Source organism: Elaeis guineensis, chromosome 2 (assembly GCF_000442705.2).
Source record: "Elaeis guineensis isolate ETL-2024a chromosome 2, EG11, whole genome shotgun sequence".
Lineage (NCBI taxonomy): Eukaryota > Viridiplantae > Streptophyta > Magnoliopsida > Arecales > Arecaceae > Elaeis > Elaeis guineensis.
Window position 1 is genome coordinate 5,290,604 of NC_025994.2, and position 14,548 is coordinate 5,305,151.

Consider the following 14,548-nt stretch of genomic DNA (forward strand, 5'->3'; position numbering starts at 1 on the left):
ATAAAATCTGTGCATGTATATATATATATATATATAGACACACACGCATATACATATGCATATGTGTGTATATATATAGACATGCATATGCATATATATATATATATACACACACACACAACACACATATATGCATATGTTTGTGTACACACATATGCGCGCATGCGGACACATATATATAATATAATATATATATATATATATATATATATATATATATATATAGTAGGAAATGTGTTAGTTATGATAATTTTTTCAGTAATTTGAGATCTCTTGGAGAGTGCTATGATTATTGAGCTCTGCATTCCTCGAGACTCTTTCAATAGTTTTTCAACTGACCAATTCTTTGTAAGCAGAAACACATTTAATTAATCTACAGTCCAAGGAGATATTGATTTTCCCCAATAGCCTACATCTTGGGAGGCTTTTCCTGTTTTGGCCAGGTAGCACAACATTTTCCTTGATAAACTAATTGGGTCGTTAATCCAACCTTCCAATTAAACTAAAAAAAAGAAAAAAAAAAACAGCCAAGAGAGAAGAATTCTTGGATAAAAACAGATATCCTAAGGTCTATCAAATGAAGGTAAACTGTTGCTCTGCTTGACTTTGTCTTCAGGTTGGCGTGTACCGGCTGTTCGTTCGATGGCAACGGCAACGGGCACTGTCAGACCGGTGACTGCGGTGGTAAACTTGCCTGCACGGCCTACGGCAGCCCGCCCAACACCCTTGCCGAGTTCGCCCTCAACCAGTACCAGAACCTCGACTTCATCGACATCTCCCTCGTCGACGGCTTCAACGTGCCGATGGACTTCAACCCGACCTCGGGCTGCAGCAGGGGGATCCGGTGCACGGCCGACATCGTCGGGCAGTGCCCCAACATGCTCAAGGCCCCCGGCGGTTGCAACAACCCATGCACCGTCTTCAAGACTAATGAGTATTGCTGCAACTCCGGGGGCTGCGGACCGACCAACTACTCCAAGTTCTTTAAGAACAGATGCCCGGATGCGTACAGTTACCCCAAGGACGACCAGACCAGCACCTTCACTTGCCCCGGAGGGACCAACTATAAGGTTATCTTCTGCCCTTGAGGTCCTGCGTTCGTCCATGCAAGCGCATATTGGACTCTTAGGGAGCTGGTAAACTACTAAATAAAGTGGACGCAAGCAGGTTCACGAGCTGCTCTGTAGGCCTCTGAGATTTAAAATAATTGAATAATAAAAGATGCAGCACATAAGGTGCCGTTGTACGCTTAAAACAGCACGTGACGGCTGTCTCACCCTGTTGCATGTTTCACACAAGGTCACGCGTTCTGGCACACATATTTACAGTAGTTGCTGCGCGCAGTTTTATCATATATATTGATTAAAAAAAATAAATTTATTATATCTGTACACATTTATATTTATGTGCAGATAATTATTTATTATTGCATACATATTAATGAGATTGAAATTTAGTTCGGACAGTTCTGAGACCCATCGGGTTGGATTTCGAAGCTCGATCGAAAGAATTCAGATTGGATTTAGATTTAAATACAAAATCGGTTTATATTTCAGGTCACACTCAGATTTATCTTTGACCAGGCTAAAGTCTGGCCCAAGCCCGAACACGGACTCGCATGTCACCTCGAAGTTCAATCCAAAGCCCAAATCCTGTTGAAGCTATGTAATTCTCATTTTAATTAGCAAAATTCTCAAAAATAATATTCAGTGTTTATTTGGGATCAAAAAACGTCATGATAAATTTTTCTATCAGTTTGTAGAGAAAGCATTTGGCTCAACGGGAACTTTGCATTTTTGACAAAGAGCACATCACCAAGTGATGGTGGTTGGATAGGACAATTGTTCAGTCACCAATCCTAAAAACACTTTCTCCATGTGATATGTGGGCTCCTCTGATCTTTGCTCATGTGATGTTAGATCTGCCGGGGAGTGATAAATCATCATCATGACTATCTAAAATATTCCCCATTTTCCTTTCAGCCTTGAGCTTTTTACAGAAGAGGTTTCAAATCCTGATAAATAAGGCATGGAATTTAGGCTGCGGTTCTTATGTTGGTTCCTCATCCTACCAAAAAAAAAAAAATCTATTCCGAAATGACAGCAAATGGCCCAAGGGTTTCTCTACTTTGGGCCGAGCTCGTGTTAGACTCGAGCTAAGCAGGGTCTCAAGCTGGTCCGAATGGATTCAGACAGAGCTTGGATTTGGATAATCAGACCTAAATTTGGCCCAAAATTCAAAACTATTTTTTCAGACTGGCGCAACCGAGCCCGGCCCAAATCCACGGTACGTATTAGAGATAAGTTTGTACAGCAGATGGAGACCAAGAAATAAAAAATTTCTGAAATTAGGAGGGGATGTTGAAATGTCAATTAACAGAGATTAAAAGTTGTAGTCCACTCAATGGAGAGACCGACTGACCATATATCAATGTACTGGGAAGAATTTCTATTGGATTTACTGCAAACAACTATGATAGATGCCATCCAAGTCATCATCAAATGCCCTATCCTATTTAATGAACCACATGCATTGCATAGTTTGAAATGATTAGTACACAAAAATTATCAATTAGCAATAAAATATTTTACTATTAATCATAATTTATCTCTACTAAGTATCATGAAGCAACGAAATAAAAAATCCATTATGGAATATTATTTAAATAACCTTGTTGTACATAAAATTATATTTTATTGTTAATTCTTGTTACTAAATTTTTGATACCAAATACTTCCATTCTGATCTTTTGGTGGAAATCATTTGGTATCTAGTTATAATATCTTCATAATGAAAAATTATTGCCACAAATATCGTGAACTTTAGTGATGATATATTTTTTTCATGAATTGATTGTTAATTTTGATGATGATGTTAAAATCATTTATAAATATATACCTATGGATATAAAAATTATTTTAATAATTTAAATATGCCATTCATAACTTTTTTCGATTTATTTGGTATAGTTTTATATATAAATTTATGTTTATTACTTAATAAAAGGTGTATGATAAATGATTTTTTAATATAGAATGGTGCATAATATTTTTTATCTATTCTCATGAAAAAAGAAACTCTAATACTTATTTCTTATTAGAGAGAAATTTAATAAAATTGATTATATATTATATTTTAATTATAACATGAATAAAAAATCATAAATTATCTATTTTTAGAAGACTTTGGAAAATGGATATACAATTATAAAAATATATTGAGATTATTATAAATATTTTAAATAAAAAATTTTCAAAAAATATTACAAAAAATAAAATGAAGTTATTTAATTCTCCCTTTTTTATCAAAAAGAATATGATTGATTTTTTATAAAATAATTAATTATTAAAATATAAAAAATCATTATCTATTTGAAATGAGTATATTTTATAATATAAATAAGTTTTGTAAAAATATAATAAACCATAACTTTAAATCAGAAAATCCCTTTGCAAAATCTAAATGGTACTTTAATATGCAACAAATTCTAATGCTGTAGATCTTGAAACTTTGCTTCCACAAATCATGCTTGGATCTTGGTCTAGTTAGGATTCAATACCCGTCAATCTTCTTTTCATATTACCTTAGATCATTGACAAACATGCGGTCATTACATTAACGACCATACGAGGAAATGGGTCACCATCAAGTAACACCATACCTTTATCTTTCTCAAAAAAATTTAAGCCTCCCTTCAATACTAGCTTTTTGGATGGTGTTAAAACACTATGTGATTATTAGTGTTATGGCTCCACCAATTATACTCTTTGCAATATCTTTTACCCTTTGGCTCTTCAGAAGAGATAATTTTATGGCCATTAGGTAGCTCCATTTATCCATCTTTTGATAGGTGGTTAAATATTTGCTCAATTTTAATAATGTCAAATAGATATTTAATATCATTCTTGGATGATGTCAAATAATTTATTTCAGACTAAACTTAAACATTTGGTTTACTAAAGTCCTATTTGGCTAAGCTTTTAGAATGTCAGAAAATATTTTTTGGTCCTCATAAAGTACTTTGGAATATTACAGTGATGTTTGGTAAAAAATCGAAAAGCTATTTTAGTTTTACCATAAAGCTGAAAATATCTATTTGGAGAAGCTCTACTTTGAGATTTTTTCTAAAAGTGCTTTCTGACCAATATCGGAAAGCTATTTTGATTTGAATGAATTTTTTTTAATAACAGAAATATCTACCAACAAATCTCATAATTATATCATATTATATTATTATATTATAAATATAATATAATATAATAATAAATTAATATTATAATATATTATAAAAATATAATATAATCTATTATAGTATTATTATATTATTAAAATATAATTTAATATAATAATATTTATTAATAATATAATTTTATTATATTATAATAGTATAATATAATTTATTATATTATAATTTAATATTAGATTAGATTATAATCCATTATATTATAGTACATTATATATTACATCATAATTATAATAATATTATATTATAGTATATATTATATTATATTATGTTATATGATAATAATATTATACAATAAAATAAAATTTTAAAATGTAATAATATTTATATTATAGACATATAATATAATCTATTATAATATTATTATATTATAATAATACAATATGGCATAATAATATTCTAATATAATAATATTATAATAATACAATATTACATAATAACATTTTAATAATAATATAATTATATTATATTATATTATAATCTATTATTACATTAGGTTATAATTAATATATTATATTATGTTATAAATTATATTATAATTATAATATTATCATATTATATTATAATATTATTTTATATTGTATGATAATAATATTATATAATATAAATATTTAATATATAATATTATAAAATATTATATTATATTATTCTCTATTATATAATACTAGGTAATATCTTTTGTTGTCATTTTATTATACCAAAAGTATTTTTTTATTTTAGTTATCAAATATATGTTAAAGTTTCAAAGCACTTTATAAATGTGGTTACCAAACAGCAAATGACCTTTTGTAAAAACTTTACTTTCAAAAGCTCTGCTTCCAAAAATTTCAAAAATTCTACTATCAATAACAATCTCAAACAGAATCTAAATATCCTACAAATATAAGATTTACTCATCAAAATTTTAGCAACATCTACTTCAATATCTTCTACATCGATGGATATGATTTCTAAATCGGCATCAAATGTTGAAATTTCATAATTCAGATCCCTCACATAGATCTTCTTAGATGTTTTTATTTGGTCCTCTTCTCTTAAACTAGTTTCATAATTGACCACAAGCGTGGCTAATTAAAATAGGTCAAATAACTCTTAACCTGCAAATTTCTTTTCTAGTTCTAAGTGGAGGCCGTTTTGTACAATTTAAACATACTTTGGCCTCCCTTAATGATACATAACCCCTATTTATTGCCTTTTCGAATATCATCATATATTTCCTGGCCGATTCACCAAATTGTTGAGTCAATCTAGCTAAATTAGCTATGAAAACTTCTTCAATTTATAAAACTAGACAAGAAATTGGTTTTCTAACTTTTGCCAAGTGTGTATGGAGTCAAGTGGCAAATTTACATACAAGATAAAAGTAGAACCTTCAAGAGACCTACAGATAGCCTCAATTTGAGAATGTCATTACCGCCTGTCTCTTCACACTACATCTAGAACCTATCAATATCCATTATCTCCTAGGAACCTGGAGAATTCATGCACTTTATAACCCCATGGAAACTTGTAGACTTAATCATATCATTCGGAGCAAGGCTTCCTATAGGTAATCCTTATAACTGGCCGACCGATGAAACAAATTGTTCTCTGATTAAATCCATCAAATGTGCAAGACTGAGCTGAGTGTTACCTCAATCATACTGATTTTGATTTGGAATAGGCTGCTGAGATAGTCGATGCAAGTTTGGCTAAAACAAAAGATTCCAACCGTATTAAAACTGGCAGCCTCAAGCTATTGCAGGCCATCATCTCAAACATTGGGCGTCTATCCCAATCCTTGAGCGTGCATTCATTAAGCTGCTTGTCCCCCAGGGAGGCGGTTGCATGAAAAATTTTCATACGGTAAATATGCAAACTACACCTCAACATTTGCTACAGACACTAGCTAAGACTTTAATTACCTCTCAGCATGGATCACCAACTCAACCTAGGCCTCCCTGTAATTTTCTTGATATATGTGATAAATACCATAAACATATCAATAGAAGCATTGATTTATAGATTAATTCATCTGTATTTTTTAAAAATTGATGCTTCTTTTTGTCTTTTGAAGAAAAGATGCCTATCAATGCAAAGAACTCGATTTGTGTCACGCCCCGAATCCAACATCCGGATCGGATATGTGATGGCCGCACACTCCTTAGAGCAAGTCCTAAAGAATATGCAAGGCTAAAATAAATCATTACAATCTTAACATCCATAACAATTAATTTCAACAATAATTCATAAAATCTTACATAATTACAAATTAATTTTCTTCAATCCTCTGATCAGGTACTATGACACTCTATCTATCCATCTGCTCACCCATAAATCTAAGCCATAGCCAATCATGAACGTCCTGTAACTCTGAGAGGAAAAAGAAAGATGAAGAGGTGTGAGCTTTACAGCCCAGTAAGAATTTTCATATCACACTGATATAGTAATATAGTCTGAAAATAAGGTTAAGCAATAAAATATAAAATCTCATGTTCAATGTCCAGAATAATGCAAACATCCATAAATTTTCTGTCTTGTTAAAATAGATGCATCATCATATGTTAACGGGTGAAACACTTTTATTCAACAATTATTTCATGTCTTATCTTTCATTTCTCTTTTCATAATCACATGATTTTTAACATTTTCTTTCTGGCTCTAGACTATCCAAGTCTATACCTCAGTCATCATCCGGATCAAATCCACTTAAAAAGTCTTTCAAGACTGTCCCAGGATGAGCTCCTGGCCGGCTGTCCCACGTACGAAAGCCCGTGAGAGACTGTCCCAGGCATAAGCTTCTGGCGGGCTGTCCTAGGCATGAGCTCCTGGCCGGCTGATCCACCTGTAAGCCAGTGGGGGCTGTCCCAGGCATAAGCTTCTGGCGGGCTGTCCCAGGCATAAGCTCCTGGCCGGCTGTTCCCCATGATAAGGCTAGTCCATACTATATATCTCTTTCTTTTCATTTAATCATTATATGTTGATTTCATCAAATCAATTCTGTCTTGCATTATGATCAATTCAGATATGTCATATCCATATAATCATGCCATCAATCTCTGATACATATATATTGACATAACATACTCATGCTCAAAATCAAATAACAGTATTTCAAGTATAATAAATTCATCGATCTCAAATCCGACGATGCAAAACCAACGATGCAAGCATATATATAATAGTGATCATGTACAGGGATTCTTACCTTTATCGGTGACTGATCCAAGCACAGAAATCAATGTTCTTCTTTGATTTATGAATTTTTCTAACAAAATATTTCACTCGATATCATATGCAGACAATCATCTCTTCAATATTCTGATCAATATAAAAATCACATATAGAGAAATTACCGATAATCGATCCTAATAACACAAATCGAGGACCTCTCTTAGGATTAATCAAAATTAGGATTTATCTAACTATCTGGATCCTTCACTGATCCATAAGACTTCTAGAGAAAGAAAATCTATGAAGAGAGAGAAAATTTTAGAGAGAGAAAGTGGAGAGAGAAATTTTCGTATCCTTCAGATGAGGCAATCATGGTCGAGATCATCAGAGATCCTATCAGGGTGACTCAATATGAATCAAATGTTATAAATTTCGAATAGGATCGGGCTGAGATCAGATCTACCGTACGAATTTTGGAGCAAACTCAAATCATCATATTTTTATTTCAAATGTATCCTAGGATCCATGATGAAATCAAAGAGAGAAAGACACTAGAGAGATAAAATCCATAAAGAGAGAGAAAAAGGTCTAGAGAGAGAATCTAGAGAGAGAATATAGAGAGAAAAATTGGAGAGAGAAGGTAGAGAGGAGAGAGGAAAGAGGAAGAGAAAGGAGAGAGAGAAAATTCTCTCTTTCTTTTTTTTTTCTATTTTCTTTTTCTCTCTCTCTCTTTTTTTTTCTTTTCCTTTCTTTTCCTTTTCCTTCTTCTCTTTTTCTTCTTTCTTTTTCCTTTTCCTCGTCCAAACTAGGGGCATCGTCCCCCTCCATCTCCTCTCACCCTCATGCGGCCAAGGAGGGCCGACCCCGGCCACCCTCCAACAGTAGCCGACAGCGATGCATCCACAGCCTCGGTGATAGCCCCAACGGTGGCTGTTGCCGGTGGCACACAAGGGAGAAAAAAAAATAAGAAAAACAGGGATGGCCCTATTCTTCTTCAATTCGACGGCTTGTCGTCAGTTGCCAACAAAAGAAGGATGCCTAGGAAGGAAGAAGAGTAGGAAAGGAGCTTACCTTGCTCCGACAGTCGAGAAGAACTCCGACGACCTCCTTTTTCCCCATCTAAGAACTCACGGATCCTCTTGAAAAAATTCCTCAAATTTCTTAAAATCTCTTCAAAATACCTTTTGTAGATACCTAAGGAAGGGAAGAAGGGTTTATAAGGGAGATTTCCTACCTTTACTCGGACTCCATGGGTCCGATTTCACCGGGGTCAGAGGGGAAGAAGACTCCGATTAGGAGTCTTCCTCCTCCTCCCATCGGCTCTGTTTCGGGCTTCTCCAAATTTCGCCAGGCCCAAAAGCCCTATGGGCTAGGCCGTGACAATCTCCCCTCCTTAAAATAATTTCGTCCTCGAAATTAAGTTATGTCGTTCGAGATACATATTTCAAAGTATACATTCTTCATGTCATTCTTAAGCTTACGATAATGTCTTATATATTATTTATTTCTCATGATCTTGTTATAATAAAAATTATTTGAAATTTTAAATTCATCTCCTCTTATTGATTTCTCAACTTTTTGAAGAACTATAACATTTTGAACTTGTATTAATATACCACCGTTATTTGTCTAATACATTCCACTCAAAATTCATAATTATCTCAGACTACCCTTGATAGAAAAATAAATAAAGGTCAAACATCGGACACTCTTCACAATCATCGATTTCTTTCTTCTCTTGACCTTCCAATAAATTTTATATGTAGACTCTCATCTTAAGAAAATCTTAATCTTCTATATCAATCCAAGTAACAATATTAAATTTTAAAAAGATATGAGATCTATGTCAGGACATTCTAAGTTTGAACTAATATCAGACTATCAAGCTGTTAATAAACTTGAGATATCTAAAATTTCTTGGCATTATCTACAATAAAGCAACCTACTGACAAAAATTATCTGGCTATGATCAGATTAGATCAAAATTTATAGTATCCTTTCATTATCAATAAAATCCTTCCTTATTTGCAACTAATGTATTCCATCATAATATCTTTTGATTTAAAAGATTAATATTTCTAATCAATTTAATCTACCACGCTTTTGCTGCGCACTCTGATCTTAATTTATCAAATTATATAAGTCTATCAAGATAAAATATCCTTATATGTTAGATCAATCCAGGATAGATCCAACCTTCAAATTTTATATAAGACTTACGGCAAAATTTTAAGTTTCTTTATCTTTACTACCTTTGGGTATAGCATATAAAAATTAAATCTTGATCTACTTCCTATATTTGAAATCATTGCATAAGTTTCATCACTCTTCAAGAATCCAACATGTCTAGAATCGATTGGAGTTAACCTTAGATTTACCTTACAATCATTTAGATAATTTCTAAATCAATCTTTCTTTTTAAAAGAATTAATTCTAACTTGACAAACTAGAAGAACTCAAGCCAACATCCTTAAGTAGAATCAACTTGATTATTTCTTATAGAGCTCTCTTCATCACAACTCTCAATATTAATCGATAAATCCATACAAAATTTTGTCCCTTGTATAAGTCATTCAAAATTTAACACTAACAAGATGTCTTAGTTCAATTTAAAAAAAAATAATCCAAACTTTGACTTGAATAATTAATACACTTCACCATCTTCAACAATCACAAGAAAAATTAAAAAAAATCTAATCCAAAGATAGTAATACGAATTATTAAAGATTTCATCATAATCTGTATATCATACTCTGACAAAATAAATTTTTTTCTTTAATTTAACAATAATATCAAAATACTTTTGATCCACTTAGAAAAATAAACTTTTGACTTAAAATTCAATGCAACTTGAAAGATCAAGGAATCATATTCAGAATATGATATTTTGAGTAACCAAAAATTTTACCAAGATGTGTATCTCATATTCTCATAATAAAATTCAAGTATATTTTTCATCTAAGATTGAGTTTCATATATGACCTCTTATGGGTTCAGTGTTTAAAAATATTTCTCTCTCATATGATGTAATTTCTTCTTAGACCATACCCTAATTAACTTTCTTTGATAAGTCCAAATTCATAATGCTCAGATAATTATCATCGAAATTAAAAAAATTATCATGATCTTCAATCATATAAGTTTTACATTCCAAAATCTTCTAGTATACTCAACATAACTTATCAATACCTCCCACTTTATTCCAAAGTCAACTCTTTTCATACTTAGGTCAACCTTACTAACTGAAATCTAAGATATAACTCATCAATTCTATTATAGATATCATATGCCACTTATACATAAATTTTATCTTAATATCTATTGATTCGAAATCTAAATATTGAATCTTCTCTTTTCTATCTATCATGTTCCTCGTCATCATAACCTAAGTTTAAATATCACTAAAGTCATAATTTCAAATAATTATAATCTTAAGCTTAAATACTACTTAAATCATATTCTCTAATGATCATAACCTAAATTGTAATATCATTCTATTACATCCTTAATGATTATAACCTCAAATTCTAATATTATCTATCGTACTCTATTGATTATAATCTCAAAATTTTGATATCACTTATATGACAATCTCTAGTGACCTTAAACTTGGGCTCTAGTACTGTTCTGTCATATCCTAATCACTTGTATCATTGTCTCCAAATAAATGTAACCTAACCTCTAAGCTCAGATGCCACTCTATCACATCCTACTGATCTTACATAAAGTTTTAATATCTCTTCATAATCTCTGGTGATCTTAAATCTGAGCTATGATATTATTCTATCACATCCTAATCATTTATATCGTAATCTTCAATGATCATAACCTGGCTCTGATACCATTCTGTCACGCCCCGAACCCAACATCCGGATCGGATACGTGATGGCCGCACACTCCTTAGAGCAAGTCCTAAAGAATATGCAAGGCCAAAATAAATCATTACAATCTTAACATCCATAACAATTAATTTCAACAATAATTCGTAAAACCTTGCATAATTATAAATTAATTTTTTTCAATCCTCTGATCAGGTACTATGACACTCTATCTATCCATCTGCTCACCCATAAATCTAAGCCATAGCCAATCATGAACGTCCTGTAACTCTGAGAAGAAAAAGAAAGATGAAGAGGTGTGAGCTTTACAGCCCAGTAAGAATTTTTATATCACACTGATATAGTAATATAGTCTAAAAATAAGGTTAAGCAATAAAATATAAAATCTCATGTTCAATGTCCAGAATAATGCAAACATCCATAAATTTTCTATCTTGTTAAAATAGATGCATCATCATATGTTAACAGGTGAAACACTTTTATTCAATAATTATTTCATGTCTTATCTTTCATTTCTCTTTTCATAATCACATGATTTTTAACATTTTCTTTCTGGCTTTGGACTATCCAAGTCTATATCTCAGTCATCATCCGGATCGAATCCACTTAAAAAATCTTTCAAGACTATCCTAGGATTAGATCCTGGCCGGCTGTCCCACGTACGAAAGCCCGTGAGAGGCTGTCCCAGACATAAGCTCTTGGCGGGCTGTCTCAGGCATGAGCTCCTGGCCGGCTGATCCACTTGTAAGCCAGTGGAGGCTGTCCCAGGCATAAGCTCCTGGAGGGCTGTCTCAGGCATAAGCTCCTGGCCGGTTGTTCCACATGACAAGGCTAGTCCATACCATATATCTCTTTCTTTTCATTTAATCATTATGTGTTGATTTCATCAAATCAATTCTATCTTGCATTATGATCAATTCAGATATGTCATATCCATATAATCATGCCATCAATCTCTGATACATATATATTGACATAACATACTCATGCTCAAAATCAAATAACAGTATCTCAAGTATAATAAATTCATCAATCTCAAATCCGATGATGCAAAACCAACGATGTAAGACCAACAGTAAAATAGCATATATATAATAGTGATCATGTACAGAGATTCTTACCTTTATCGGTGACTGATCCAAGCACAGAAATCAATGTTCTTCTTTGATTTATGAATTTTTCTAACAAAATATTCTACTCGATATCATATGCAGACAATCATCTCTTCATGATCCTGATCAATATAAAAATCACATATAGAGAAATTACCGATAATCGATCCTAATAACACAAATCGAGGACCTCTCTTAGGATTAATCAAAATTAAGATTTATCTAAGTATCTGAATCCTTCACTGATCCATAAGACTTCTAGAGAGAGAAAATTCATGAAGACAGAAAAAATTCTAGAGAGAGAAAGTAGAGAGAGAAAATGAAGAGAGAAATCTTCGTATCCTTCAGATGAGGCAATCATAGTCGAGATCATCAGAGGTCCTATCAGGGTGACTCAATATGAATCAAATGTTATAAATTTCGAATAGGATCGGGCTGAGATCAGAGCTACCGCACGAATTTTGGAGCAAACTCAAATCATCATATTTTTATTTCAAATTTATCCTAGGATCCGTGATGAAATCAAAGAGAGAAAGACACTAGAGAGATAAAATCCATAAAGAGAGAGAAAAAGGTCTAGAGAGAGAATCTAGAGAGAGAAATTGGAGATAGAAGGTAGAGAGAGGAAAGAGGAAGAGAAAGGAGAGAGAGGAGAGAGAGAAAATTCTTTCTTTCTTTTTTTTTCTATTTTCTTTTTCTCTTTCTCTTTTTCTTTTTTTTCTTTTCCTTTTCCTTCTTCTCTTTCTCTTCTTTCTTTTTTCTTTTCCTCATCCAAAACAGGGGCATCGTCCCCCTCCATCTCCTCTCACCCTCATGCGGCCAAGGAGGGCCGACCCCGGCCACCCTCCGACAGCAGTCGATGGTGATGCATCCACAGCCTCGATGACAGTCCCAATGGTGGCTGTTGCCGGTGGCACACAAGGGAGAAAAAAATAAGAAAAATAGGGATGGCCCTGTTCTTCTTCAATTCGACGGCTTGCCGTCAGTTGCCAACAAAAGAAGGATGCCTAGGAAGGAAGAAGAGTAGGAAAGGAGCTTACCTTGCTCCGACGGTCGAGAAGAACTCCGACGACCTCCTTTTTCCCCATCTAAGAACTCACGGATCCTCTTGAAAAAATTCCTCAAATTTCTTAAAATCTCTTCAAAATACCTTTTGTAGATGTCTAAGGAAGGGAAGAAGGGTTTGTAAGGGAGATTTCCTACCTTTACTCGGACTCCATGGGTCCGATTTCACCGGGGTCGAAGGGGAAGAAGACTCCGGTTAGGAGTCTTCCTCCTCCTCCCGTCGGCTCTATTTCGGGCTTCTCCAAATTTCGCCAGGCCCAAGAGCCCTATGGGCTGGGCCGTGACAATTTGCGAGTTAAAAGAACTCAAATTGGAAGTAGATTGGATCCAAATGAAGACCAAAGAGGCCCAAAATCTAGCCCAGAACCAGCCCAAGACTAGCTAGTTCACTGTGGACCAGCCGGTTGGCCCAAGTGCGGTCCACAAAGCAGTTTCAGTCGGTCCACGCATGGTGTAGGAGCACGAAAGTGTTTCTTTTGCACCATCAAATAGTTGAGATGAGCTGAAACACCTAATCAGATGGTTGGCAGAGCTCTTTTCCATATCTATCAGTAGGGGCTCATAGTTAAAGGCACCATCAGACGAACCAAAAGCCTCCCTTGTGAAATCCGACAGATAGGATACATTGCCGACTGGGAGAGCTGAACCAAAAGCTTCCTTTGCACGATCCAACAGCCCAAAGTGAAGACGGGAAGCAATTCGACAGCCAACATGGATTCAAACCTTATTTAGGCATTGTGCAGCAGATTTTTAGGGTGTTTGGGGCATTTGATTGCAATCCAATGGCTAGAAAGCCGCACACAGGATCTAGGGTTCTTGTTTTAACAAAAGGCACCCTCTTGTGTCTCTCTCTCTCTCCCTCTTTTTCCTATTTAACTCAGCTATCTATCCATCCATCCATCTCTTACAAATAAAATCTTAACTATTCATCTACCCTCTTCCTTTAGTTCTGTATCTAGAAAACATGAAAACCTCCCCCCTCCTGACAGCTATAAAGAGGCTTCCGTAGCTCTATCTTGAGAAACATCATAGAATCCGTCAAAAGCCTTGCAAAGGAGGGAGAGAAAGAAGGGAGCAACCTATGAGCAACTTATCCACTAGCCTCGGGAGAGGAGATGAGATCTTGTAACAAAGTA

General features: G+C 33.8%; 1 protein-coding gene across 1 annotated transcript; it reads left to right on the forward strand.

The window, feature by feature from the left end:
* Positions 1–587: 587 nt before the first annotated feature.
* LOC140850805 (thaumatin-like protein) lies at positions 588–1,419 on the forward strand (the record flags this gene model as incomplete). Its single annotated transcript, XM_073251070.1, has 1 exon — positions 588–1,419. A coding segment is annotated over one exon (501 nt), but the record flags the coding sequence as incomplete, so codon positions are not given.
* Between the last annotated feature and the right edge of the window lie 13,129 nt (positions 1,420–14,548).